The sequence below is a fragment of the Periplaneta americana genome, chromosome 17 (assembly GCF_040183065.1).
Source record: "Periplaneta americana isolate PAMFEO1 chromosome 17, P.americana_PAMFEO1_priV1, whole genome shotgun sequence".
Taxonomy (NCBI): domain Eukaryota; kingdom Metazoa; phylum Arthropoda; class Insecta; order Blattodea; family Blattidae; genus Periplaneta; species Periplaneta americana.
This window is the reverse complement of record NC_091133.1, coordinates 73,807,745-73,822,227: the sequence shown is the minus strand read 5'-3', so window position 1 is coordinate 73,822,227 and position 14,483 is coordinate 73,807,745. Positions and strand designations below refer to the sequence as shown.

General features: G+C 33.4%; 1 protein-coding gene across 1 annotated transcript; it reads left to right on the top strand.

Moving 5' to 3' along the window:
* The first annotated feature begins 36 nt into the window (after window positions 1-36).
* LOC138693059 (selenoprotein M-like) lies at window positions 37-7,739 on the top strand. Its single transcript, XM_069816621.1, has 4 exons — window positions 37-268; window positions 1,538-1,608; window positions 4,128-4,197; window positions 4,311-7,739. Exons 1-4 carry the CDS (start codon window positions 167-169, stop codon window positions 4,428-4,430), a joined length of 363 nt encoding a protein of 120 aa, XP_069672722.1. The 5' UTR covers window positions 37-166; the 3' UTR covers window positions 4,431-7,739.
* Window positions 7,740-14,483: the final 6,744 nt, after the last annotated feature.

Here is a 14,483-nt window from a genome sequence, read left to right as displayed (position 1 = left end):
TTTGGAAGGAAAATTATAGGCAGAGGACGAGTACGTACACAAGTATCCACAATTGCATGTATTTCATTCGTATTCTGCTGTCAGCCCACAATACTGTAGTCTGCCCTGTGAGAAGTAAAGCGTTGGCGGCGTTGAAGTAAATTCAAGCGACTCATGCTAATTCAATATGGCTCTTTATGGGTCAGAATTTCTTCTTATGGTATTAATTTTGGTTAATGTTGTGCATGGAGATGATATCAATAAAGAAGTTGTGGCAGCAAGAGTAGAAGTAAGTTTAATATTACTTACAGGTAAATCGTTACACATAAAAAAAATAAAATAATGTTGAGAAACATCCTGTGATATACAGAATACCTAAAGTTTATTTAAAATAATTTTTATAATAGCATAATTATAATAATGTTAAATATTTAGATCAATAAATCACTATAGTTGAAAACAATAGGCATGTTGTAGACCTAATGGCACTGATGTTATGTGTTATGAAACTGATTTTGACAGCATAGAACCATCTTACCTAGCCTCCTGAGTCAAGAGATATTGGTTGTTTTATTTTTAAAGTTAAGTATAATTCCACACTTCAAAAAAATGTCACTGACATGAGTAAAAATGCTGACTGCAGGTTACAGTTTAGAGTACAAATGCAGGTATATTATACTATACTTCGGGTCTGCACATCTTACATCATAATCATGTATCAGGTATGGTGTAGTATACTATACTCTCAGGAGATTAGATATAGTTATAAATAAATTAAATAATTTGTTTCCCCAATATAAAAGAAGGCAAAATGGCTGCATAAGTTTAGTTAAACTCTTACATAATGTTACAATCTTTTTTTTTAGTTTATTTTATTAAGGAAAAAATGACAGTGCTGAAAACATTGATGGTAGGCTGTATTACAAGCAGTAATCATTGTAATGCATCAAATTCTTAGACATGAGAAAACACTATGTTTCTGATAAAATGAAGAAATCAAAGATGAGCTTTGTATTTTGGATTAGGTAGGCTGGTCTATTGATGGGTCTATTTTACTATAGAATATCGGCAGTGAATTTATGAGAATTTAAAAGAATCCCGGCCTATTTAAACTTCTACTTCTTTTTTTTTTTACATTATTGGTATGTGTTTCTCTTTTTCTGAATGTATGAAATAAAGATCTGCGTTTTAGACGACCTCATTAATAGTCATAAATTTTAACGAAACATAAATGATGTCTCAAATTTGATTAAGCTTGTAATAATTAGTACTGGTAGGCCCACTTTACGGTACTTTATAATTAACAAATATTGGTACCAAAATTAAAATCATTAAGTTTCTTAATTTTTTTTCATTATCTTATCGAATTCGAATCATGAAGAAAGTTCAGTAATGCTACAAGAAAAGTCGGCTTTGAGATTTTTACAAAAATACACTGGAAAATGGTTTTAATTCGCCATCACAAAGCATTCTTGTCATTCTGTTTGCATATCTGTCATGTTTAGATTTTATTTTTTATAAGTTTTACAAAATTTTATGTGCTTATTATCCATTGCAGAGTTGTAAGGGATGTCAATTGAATCGCCTGCCAGAAACAAAGAAGTTTATTTTTGAAGATGTTCCTTTATTGTATCCTTAATTAAATTATCAGTTGTGTCTGCTTGTGTAACTCAAACTTACAATGATACAAGCAAATTACCAACCTTCAAGAGGACCAATGTTACGTGCTGTACCTTGTGATTACACAGGTGTTCCAGTATCATTAAGGAAAAGAATGTCTTATAGGCTAATTGTGGATGGAACTGATGTGACTCCAAAACCCCTGTTTTATGATGAGGAAGAATTTTCTGTAGAAGTAGAAGATGGATCGTCTACATCACCGCATACTGCAGAAATTCTTGGAACAACCTCTTCGAGCTTACCTTTAACAAAAGGTACACCAGTTGAACAATTATCATTGCAAGAACCTTTCACAGAATCACAGTTAAAGAATTTTAATCTTTTTGGTGATGATGAATCAGAAACATCAGGAGAACCCCCTCCGCTTCCACCCAATCTGTTGTCCCTTTTACATCGAAAAGAAACTGAAGTTTCTGGGCCTTCCCCACCACCTTCGAGGATTCTTGTCACACTCAAAGAAACGCCTACTATTTTTCACCTGGATATGCCAACTTTAAATATTGATGTTAAAACAGAAGAAGGTGAAGAAATAGAATCCGATAATGAATATTATGAATATATTACAGTTGGTACAGGCCGTCACAGAAATATTAAAACAGCTGAAGTTCAAACTGATTATACTATTAGAAAAACGAGATCCACAATGGCCCCAGCTGTTGAAGTCACGGACAACACAGCTAGTGCTAATGCTTGGGATCTCTATCATTCTTTTAAAAGATCTGGAAGAAACTTGAATATCGAATAGTGTTAGATAAAGGTGTCCAATATATCGTATTAATATTAATGTAACAGTCATTTTTTAGTGTTATTTTCGAGATAAACTTCCTGCATGACCTTCAAAGGCTTACCACAATAGCTGCAGTACTTATGTCTAGCATTTTCTAATCATGACTCCTGCATCAAGGCAAAGAGTTGGCGCTCAAGCATTACTATTGCTTTTAAAATTAAATATTTTTAAATAAGCATGAATTTAAAAAAAAAAAAAAAGACAAAACTTCTAACTTGGACGATTCCCTCTCTACAAGTATTATAAGTATTTTTACCACATAATGACAAAGTGACAAAAAATCATAGCAAATCATTAAACCACACGGATTACTGCTGTAAACTAGAATCTGATTAAATATGAGCTCTTGAGGATGACAGTTTGAGATAACAATATAATTATTGCTATTACATCTTACTCAACGTCTAATGTAAAAATGAGAAGGAAAGTACATTCTATAAATAAAACCATTTCAAGTAAAAATCGATCCTTTGAACATTAAAGATTATGAAGTGTGAATATTTATTTCAGATGTGACTACTGTTCGTAATAATAAAATACATAGTTGTATTGCATTATCGCATATAGTTAAGAATATTTTTCTTTCCCTTGTATAAAAATACACCAAACCAAAGGCATTAGGAAGTAGACCTACTGTACTCTCAGCCTGATATTCTTTACTGGAAAAGATGTTGATCATGATTGGTGGTTATAATAGAATCCCGATTATCTGTCACCCTATTAACCAATCGACTCTTTTTTTTCTTTCTTTCTTTTATGCTGCAGAAAAAAAAAACAGGTATTGCTATACCTTATATTAGTACCAATTTCTTCTAGAGTGTATTATTAAAAGCCTTTATCCTTACACAGTAGTGCTGCTTCTACCAGCAACAGGAACAGTTACTCATGGGCGTTTTTCCCAACTTGTAAAATAGTCACTACCTACTTTAAAAAAAATGACCCAAAGAACTTTCACACAATTTATAGCAAGCCCATGCACCATTTAATTCTTATTCTGTTGTTCAGGTGATTGTGTCAAAAGTGTTTTGCTAAGTACGACATCGAAATAAATGAGTAAATAATTGGGAGAAGAGAAACCGTGGCTCATCTCATATCACAATACGAGATTGAAGTTACAACTGTGTGCGATTTAATAACAACAAGAATAAAGTGTATAAAGTCTGTAAATCTACAACACGAGACATCTACTATTCATATCTTTTCACAGACTGCCATCACAGAGAATTTATAAATTCATAGTTGAGAACCAGACTTAAATTAGTTGCCTTCTGATCGACTACCTAGCATGTTAAATACAATACCATGGAGGAAATTACGAAACTGTATTATGCACTTAATTTATGAAAATATTTTATGGATTTTTTTTGATAAACCGTTCTGTTCAACCCACTCCCTCCATTACCATTGATAATAGTAGAGGTTCTACTGTAATTCGATTTCCAATTTAGAATGCAAATTATAAGAAGAAATGTACAATTTGTGATTGGTTGCCCTTAAAAATATGTTTTTAACCTGAATTTTTGCCTAAATGACGAGTCATATTGCGTGAATTAACATTTTATTTTCAGGTCGGTATGCTACTGCATTATTTTAAGTGTGTAAGATTAAAACTTGAACTACTTCACTTTGCCAATATGTTGTAAAGTATGATTAGTATTCATTGCTCTTAACTTAATCTCAGCGATAATGTAGAATTCAAGCATATTCAAGGTGCCCCTCCAGAGCTTGTATTGCTAAACAAGGATTACAAGGTAAGCATTTAAACTTATATTTCAACTTTTATTTACACACGAAGTGTTGCTGAAAATCAGAAGATTTTTTTACAAAGTTTTGATATACTGCTTTTTTTCTTGGTTGGCTTAAGGTGGTGGAACGCATTGATCTGGCTCCCTTGTCCCGTCAGGACTGCAACGATCTCTTAGTAAAAAGAGGGTTCCACAGAAAGGATGAGGCCTCATCTAAGACACCACATAAAGATCTTTGACAAGCACAATTTACTTTGTAGGATTAGTTTCTGTCATTGAATTTCAGAATTAGAATGGATTTATGGTAACCTTTATTCAGTACATTTGTCACTGTGTTTTATTTTATTGGATGCAAAGAATAGTATTTTCATTTGTTCTTTACAATGATAGACTATCTTTAAACAGTCATGACCTTTGACTTTCTTTTGACTTCCTAAACAGAATGAATGTTTAGATATTAAGCAATGTAATATTTCAATTTCCTTCTTATACTGTTATATGTTTAAAGATACTGTGAAAATAGACACAAAACACAAAACATTTGGCAGCACTGACTGGAGTCTTATTGATTAAAGAACTGACTAGCTTTTCAAATGGGTAATACCCTTCAACTGCCTTATGAATTATGGACTAGCACTTGCTACAATAAATAGTATTATAAATATATATCTGCTTGCATAGTTTCTGATATTAAATCATTTTTTTCCAAATGCATGTACATAATTTTCTGTGTCTATGAAATTCAATTAAATTTTCCATATTAACTTTAAATGTGTAGATACAATACTAGATGTTCACAAATGTATTTGTGTCTTGTGCCTAGAAAACCTGATAAAACTACAATAGAAGTGGTGACATATGTCTGAAAATAACTGGATACTTGTGTGTCCGGTGTGAAGCATGAACAATCTAAAAGCCGCATAAACTGCGGAATTATTTCATGTATTAAGTCAAAATAATAAAAAAAAATCTATATCACACTGTTCAAAAAAGAACCATGATTCTTAATAGTTTTCTGTACTTGCATTTTATGTATTACTGTAATGATAAATATCCATATTCAGGTATATTAAATTAGTGCATAGTACTTCCCAAACAGAATTACAGTCTAGTGAAGAAATTATTAACATAGTCACGTAGTATAGATGCATGAAAATTTCTTGGGTAGATATTGAATATATCTTGAAGAATTTTCAATAGCGTATAATCACATCAGTTAAACTAAATGTTAGCAGGACTTCATTGAAAGTTATGTATTGTTTTGTGAGTCACACTGTTTCTTGGATCTGCCCCGTGTGTACATTAATAGGCTGTGATTTTTTTTTTTTCCCGGAGAGTAGAATCTGCTGTGGGCACACAATCATGTTAAATATCTGTGACAATGATCACTAATTATTTATGTGACCAAGAAGAGTTGTGCCTTAATAATGGGATGTGCACCTTTCCTGGAAGAAAGGGCTTAATGTAACATACCAGTCCCACTGGCAGGCCAGCGGACATGCCCTCTGGAGAACCCTCCCTCCATTTTTACTGTTCAATCTTAATTATTATATAAGTTGTGATGTGGGAAAGAATAAATTTACGTAGTAACGAGTCTTAAAATAGTAAAAGTTGCATATTGTAACCAAATTTACGTCTTTGTTATATGTTTGGGTGCAGGTCACCTTTTATGTATTTGATGTTACTTTCAGCAGTTTTGGATAAAAAAAAAAATAGAATATTATTGACATTTGTCACAGATATTGCACATGTATTTCAGTAATATTTAACAGTTAGTTGATGGAAAAGTAAAAGTAGCACAGTGTACTGCCAGTTCTTGAGATGACTTAAAATATGAAACATTTAATTTTGAAAATTTCTCCATTTTGAGCACGGTTCAATATGATGTGACAGTCAATCATACTCATGACTCACTGCCTATCTAATAAATACTTCACAATATATTCCATCCATAATTTAACTGCATCTGGTGTTTCTCCTATGAAAAGAATAATAAAAATAAAAAATGTGTGAATTCCATTTTTAATACTATATTTAATTCTTTTAATTTCAACATGCACGCCATTAGTACTGGTACAGTAGAATTCAGTTTTTTATATATATTTTTAAAGGTATAATGTCTAAACTGTTCATATAAATGCTTCATTTCAGCATTCCTTGTTGAATTTTCACTTGCTCTTACAAGATTAAAGTTCCAGAAATGGCATTTCTTTTGTGTGTGTATATGTGTGTTATTCTGCTGAATTGCATAATTCGACGAGTGACATCATTATATATTGGTTATTACGTAAACAATATATATGCCCAAGATTTTTCCTTTTAATTTTTTTCTCACTTTATTTTACAAAACTACTAAAAAGTTCATACCAACATATTATAATTTTATTTTTACGATAGTTTATACATATGTGATTCAGTTATTTCTAATTAAGTAAATTAAAATGTACATAATTTGATGCATGTTTTTTATTTTATATTGTCCTTAAGCAGACTGAAAGCAAATTCCCTATCCTTGAAAGATTAAGTCATATGAAAGCCAATATAAAAATTATGTTTAAATAAATAGAATTTTATTCCTTCGAAGATTAAGTATAATATGTAGATATATATACAAATATAATAACTGAAATAGCAGATGATTGAAAGGAAATACTGTACTATAGAGTATGAACACTGAATTTTCACTCCTGAGAGTTGCAGTGTGTGTGTCATGTGTTTTGTTACAAAAACAGTTTGCGTTTAATTTTAATTGTTAAGTGTGTCCATTTTCTGAAGTTTAATTCAGGATGTTTTTCTTGTCCAACTCTTTAACAGCAGAAAGCTATTATTACTCTGTAATGGAAATGTGTGTATGATTGTCATGTAACAGTGTGGAACTTCTGAAGTAGCATTCCCATTTGCTTCGTGCACTTCTATGTAAAAAATATACTAGCCATCACTTGTGCTTGGTGTGTACAGATTATCAAACTCTCAAAAGATCTTCACAACAAACTACTATCTTCTGTGCTGCTACTTTATTAATTTGCTTTTAAATACAAACTGTTATCTAGTTAACAAGAACATTGTCTAGTCAACACATAATAGAAGAGAACCCTGCACAGTGTGATTTGATTACTGTTTAGTTCAAGATTATAAATGGAAAGCAAACCCAAATGCTCCTCCATGAAAGCTACAAGCTGTGATACAACCATATACAGTAACATACATTAAGCCTCAGTATTACTGTATCTTATCTCATCTCTGAATCAGTGTGTAGCAAAACAGAATCATTTTTGTTTATCCTAGCCTGAAATTTTCATTGCTCACTAATCCTTTAACTGTTATCATGTTTCTTCATGTATAATGCCCGTCATGCCTTGTGACGCTTCATATTTTGTGGCTTAGAAATATGGATGTGTGTCAATGTATGGAATTCAACGAGCACATGTTATGATTGATAGTAGTAATTCCTGCCAACCTGTTCAGTGTAATAATGTATGATTTTCAGTAATATCCTCTATAGTCACGGTGTAATGTGCTTGTAAATAAATAATGCACATGTTTACGTATGTTGTATTATTGTTTTGTAATTACTTAGATTGTGCCACCTGTTATAAATATGATTACCATTACAAAAAGGAGAGCTAGGCCTACCATTTTTACGATTAGTCCAGCTACTTTTTTCATAAATTCTTGAGATGCATTAATTTTCTTGTAATCTCATGTCTCTTATGTACGTAAATATTTATAATAGTATTTACATAATTAAGGAATGACTGCTACTTCTAATCCATCGGACATATATGTTGAAATGTTGTGTCATATTGGTCTTATACAGTTTTAATTTAACTGTATGTTATAAATAAACATTTCGTGTCTTGAAACTTAAGTCTTAGAACGTTATAACAGGTGTGCAACTGATATCCCTTTTTTTTTCTTACTTGGTTATTTAACGACGCTGTATCAACTACGAGGTTATTTAGCGTCGATGGAATTGGTGATAGCGAGATATTTGGCGAGATGAGGCCGAGGATTCGCCATAGATTACCTGACATTTGCCTTACAGTTGGGGAAAACCTCGGAAAAAACCCAACCAGGTAATCAGCCCAAGCGGGAATCGAACCCACACCCGAGAGCAACTCGGGATCGACAGGCAAGCACCTTAACTGACCAAGCTACACTATCCCCTTTTCTAGAACTAACTTATACATAAAGAAGTTATAAAAAAACTACAAGTCTTATTAAGAACTCTTACGTCAAAGTAGCAAACTGATGATAAACATTGGTGTGATTAAGACAACTTGTTTTTCTCAGTCGAAACTGCACTGAAACAGAAAAACACATCTGTAAATAGTAACATCTAAAAAGGTACGATAATGTATTATTTAGCATCCCCCTTTAACTTGGCTTTATACTGAAGACAAAATATTATGTGCTTTAAGAAAACAGTTCTCCCTCCTCTTTCCATACCTGATAACAGTAACAGAAGTTATTTCTTCAGTCGATCCATTTATCAGTGTATGATAATTTCCTTCTTCCAAAACTATTAGGCAGTATCAGTCAATCTGAAAGTATGTGTACAGGAATGAAATAATTACCTATTTATTTAAGCCTTTTACATTAAAAGAACACAATTGATTCCATTTAATATAAGAAATACTAGGTTGGCTCAAAAGTCCCCCCCCCCCCCCTGCTGTAACTGATACTTTGTCAGAAAAAAAAACAAAACTCTTAAATTCATTTTCAGTGACTCTCACCCATCTCTCTGTCAGTATTCCAATTTGTTGGAGATACCAGTCCTTGGATTTGGAAGCAAAAAACTGCACACGTGTTTGTGACTTCTTCGAGATTATCAAATCTCCTTCCTTGAAGAAATGTTGCCATTAACCAGAACATACCATAGTCTGAAGGCGAAACATCTTGACTATATGCTGGATGTGGCAGCAATTTTATTCTAATTCCTCGACTTTCTATTGGATCAGTGTTGCTTGATGGGCAGGAGCATTGTCTTGCTGCAGTATATAGTGCTCTTTCTATTGATTATAGCCAGGTGGCATTGCCTCAACTTAGTAAACCCAGTCCAGTTGCTCACAATACAACTCAGTGTCATGGTCATTTGGGACCAATTCGAAATGATAACGCCATTGAAATTCCACCAAACACAGAGCATCACTTTTTGCCCAAACCCACCTTGAACTACTGGTTGAGGTTCCTTTTCACGAGGTACTCACTGCTTTCTCTTCTCAGAATTACGCAAAAAGAGCCATTTTTTCCATTGCAAAATGCGTTTTCTTGTCACCTATGGGATTTTCAACAAGTTGTTCGCAAATAACTCGTCATTGTGCCTGAGCTGGGGTAAGCTCATATGAATCTACTTGTCGAATTTTGTGCACTATGTCGAGTTGGAGGTATGTAGCAACTGTGACTAAGGCTTGCCAACAATTCATGGGTGCTGGCAAATAGATATTCTTTAAGCACAGAACCTCATTTTCTATAACTGAAGGTCGTCCTGAGCGAGGTTTATCTTCAAGGCTAGTATCACCAACACTGAATTGCCTGAACCAGTTTGATGCTATTCTAATTTGGACCACACCTTTACCTTCTACTTCTACTTCACGTATTTCTCCAGCTGCTGACTTTACATTCAAACTTTTCTAAAAAAAAAAAAAAAAAAAAAAAAAAAAAACACACAATCTAAGAAGGAGGCGAATTGAGATTTTGTCTTCGTACCTTCTTGGTTAGATTTTTGAGAATATATAGCCTATGCAGAAAAAATATATAGGTTTACATTCGCCTTAAAGAAACTTTTCAGCCAACCTTGCAGTTTGCTATAAAAACAGTACTAGTCTACATTCTCAAACATGTTTCCTTCAGAGTTCTTTTTTTTTAATTGCAATATGCCAAGGAAGACGACTTTCTGTTACAGTGTGATTGTGTCACGTACTTTTAGTTACAGTGGTATTTAAATTTGATATAATTACTGTATTTGCCAGCACATAAGATGCACTGGAGTATAAGACACACACCTTTAATAAACACTACTCAAACTCTCACAGATTACATCCCAATACCAAAAAAACTGACAAATTTATCAAAAGAGAATTACATAAAAATTATAAAAACAATATTACTAGTACAAAACCTGAAATATTTCATCAAAATTTTACTTCCAAAGAATTAACTCTAGCTTTACAAAATTTAAAAACCAAGAAATCTCCTGGCCCCGATAACATTCATTCCGAATTTTTTAAACATCTGGGGGAAAAAGCCAAGTCTGTACTTTTATCCATTTTCAATTTATCATTGAACACCTCAGTTCCTGCAGCTTGGAAAAAAGCAATCATTGTACCAATTCACAAAAAAGGGAAACCTGCTCATGATGTTAATAGTTATCGACCAATAGCACTATTAAGCATGATAGCAAAAACCATGGAGTCCATGATCTCCAACAGATTAACTTGGTATTTAGAATCCCAAAATCTTTTATCACCAAGACAAGCCGGCTTTCGACAACTACACTCTACCAATGAACAAGTCATACACCTTGGCCAAGAAATAAAAGACAGTTTTAACAAGAAAGAAGATACCTTGGCAATATTTATTGACTTTCAGCTAGCATATGACTCTGTTTGGAGAAATAAATTACTAAAACTCCAGAAATTAGGTATCTCCAGCAATATGTTCAGATGGATATCAGAATTCCTTAGTCAACGATTCATTGCCACTAAATTCAATAACTCACTTTCTAGTTACAGACAAACATATCGAGGTCTACCTCAGGGCACTGTCCTCAGCACAACTTTATTCAATATTTATATAAATGACTTACCCTCCCTATTAGAGGAATCAAACATGAAAACAGCACTATTTGCAGATGATATAGTTTTGTGGACTTCCGGATCTTACAGACATAGAGACAAAATTCAAAATTCTGCTCTTAAAGCTCTAAATCAACTACATGAATGGAATACATCAAATTTGATGACACTCAATTTAAGCAAAAGTAACTACCAAATATTTTCACTTGGTAAAAAAGAAAGAAAATTCAATATCCAATACAATGGCCAACACCTTCCTAGGACTTATGAATCCAAATATCTTGGAGTTATTTTCGATAGTAAGTTAACATGGAGCAACCATTTGAAATACATTTCTGAAAAAGCTCGTAAAAGATTCTTCCTTCTAAAAAGACTAGCAGGAAAGAAATGGGGATGCTCTAGGAATACTTTGAACACTACATACAAAATGTTTATACAGCCAGTGCTGACATACTGCGGAGAAATTTTAATTACTTCACCTTTCATAAACGAAATAGAATATGTTCAAAACCAAGCTCTCAGATTCATTACTGGTGGAATCAAAACAACTCCAATAGATTCTATGAGATTCCTCACTAATATTCACAGCATCAAAATGACAATAGAAGAAAAAGCACTGATTCAATATGAAAAACTTATTAGATTACCAGGAAACAATTGGCATTCATACAGTCCTCTCTGTAGATTGAAAACTCAAAAAAGTTTCATATCCTGTGTTCAAGAATTAAAACAGAAAATCAACATCCCGAATTTAAAAGAAAACCTACAAATTAAACCAAACCCTTTAACTCTATTAAATATGGAATATAATCTAAATTTAACAGAAGAAATACTGAAATCAGAAGTAAACACTGAAATACTAAAACAATTGTCTTTAGAGACAATTAATATTAGATACCCTCCACAAAACTGGCTTCATTTATACACTGACGGATCCTTGATCTCCAGAGAACAAGGTGCCGGTGCAGGTGTTACGTGCTGTCTCTTCTCACTTTATAAATCTCTTGGGTATGGAACAACAAGTTTTGATGGAGAAATCATTGCAATAAGTGAAAGTCTCAGGAATCTTCTATGCCACATCAGTAAATTTAAAAATGCAGTTATATTGTCAGACTCCAAAGCAGCTATTCTATCAATAGTCTCTAAACACACACCTTCATCTCAAACAGCAGAAATAACTAAAATGCTCTCTCAATTAATATCACTCAATAAAAGAATTGTATTCCAATGGATACCATCCCATTGTGGAATCCTGGGAAACAAGACTGCGGATGCTTTAGCAAAGAAGGGCAGCACTGCTACTTACAGACCTGTTACTAAATCTACGTATTCCTCTGTGAAAAGATTTATTAAATCTACATACTTAGACTTCAACAAACAAAATTTGATAACACAATCCCAAGGGAAAAAATGGAACTCTCTGCATCAAAATCCACAGTTAATTCCCGATTTACCACGAAAATCGTCTGTAGCTGCATTTAGATTAGCAACAGACCATGATTGTTTGGCCCAACACCTGCATAGAATTGGAATATATCAGTCCCCTAACTGTCCATTGTGCAACTCAAACCAAGAAATGGATTCGGAACACCTCAAAATCTGTGCTTCAGTGGCTGGTCATGATAATATCTTTGAAAAATATTGGAGTGCAAGAGGTCAAATGACTTTGTCAAACGCCTGGCATTAGAAAACAACAACAACATAAGAGACACACCCCCTTTTTTGTACACATTTTTGGGGGAAAAATCTTTATAACTGAATATTATGTTGAATTTACAATATTTCAAATATGAAGTAATACGTAGATCTACTTTCATCAAATATCTAATATAACTAGAAAAGAGTATCTTTTAATCTTCTCCATCAAAACCCACAAATTCATCTCCATAATTAAATGAAGAGTTAATCAGAATCTGAGTCCTCATACAACAAATTTTTCTCTGTATCATGCAGAGCATTTTACTAATGCCACACTTCTTAAGTAATTTAACTACTCTGTTTTCACAGCATCCCATGAAGCTTTGATCCATTATAAAAACTCTTAATGGTGCACCCTGTTTTTCAGACTCATTTTCTAAGGAAAAAATGCATCTTATACTCCAGCAAATAGGATATGCAGCAGGGAAATTGCGGTTTTAGTATTACTCTATAAAATTCAGTGAGAAGTGTAAGCAGTTTCATGTTTCTGTATGAAACTACAGGTTGTTAATAGGTCAGGAAATGATAAAAGTGATATAGAAAGATGTTATGAGAGGGGTGGTTGAGTATTTCAGAGAAACCTGTTGTGCAGGCACTTTGTCCACTAAAGATTAACCAGGAACTGAATGCTTATCCTTTTATTGTGAACTCGTTGATCATACTGACTAGGCTCATATTTACTTGTTGAACATGACTGTATTACCTTTTTATTTGTACGTCCTTGTGTGTCTGCCATTTCATCTTTCTCTACCAATAATTATATTAAATATTGCAATCAAATATGCACATAAAAGTATTTCTATACAAAAACAATTGAATACCAGAATCTCAAAAAGAAAGTAATATTACAGTGGATACCTAGCTACTGTAGTATACCTGGAAATGAGAAAGTTGATAATTGCAAAACAGGCAAAACATTTACAAATTTTATTCTTATCCAGTGCTTTTGCTTCAATAGACTCTCATTTTATAAATGTATGGACAAACAATTGCTCTTCAGGAGCTTCAGCTCCGAAAATCTCCTTGGTGTAGATAGGAGCATCACTTAAGGTACTTGGATAATGAAGATGATGGGCGAACTGGGGAATGGAACTTAAACGAGAGCCTCTATCGGAACATTCAACATTCGTACCTGCAAACACCATTCTCAATGCTGCATACTGGGTCACCAGCTTGCCAAGTACAGTCTCGGCAGTTCAGATTAGTGGGAATACAAAAGGGACAGGGATGATAGGAACATCTCATTATGATCAGGCTATTGACAGTCGGCACCATATTCCGAAGCTTATAACAAGGATTTTATCTGAGTCTTGAGATTCTTCTGCCTAACAATGATGCCTAAATGGGCATATTTCTCGTCTCTTCAGCTCCCTAACATATCAGTTGAGACCGAATATAAAAGGGCTGGATTTAGACTAGTTGCATACGCTTTCCTGGATAATTAAATGGACTAGTCAGTAAATTTAGTTCATCTAAACTACTGAACTACCCGTTTCAGTACTACCTGGAGCTTGGGAATGTGGAGAGGTGCAGTGTATGTAAGGACTGTTCGAATGAGGGCCCTTAAGCAAGGTAAGTTCTACCACCTTTACCCATGAGTATCACATTTAGAAGAGAGTACTTCAACCATTATCCTTTCTTTAATACTCCTACTCAGAGAATCTTACAACTTACATGAGCACTTAAAAGAAGTCCTGCACAATTACTTTCTGGGTATCCTACAAGTCCACTTTTTTCACCTCAAAGTAGTAGTACTGTACTGTATTGCCTACTTGTATTGAAAAAAGCATCTCAATT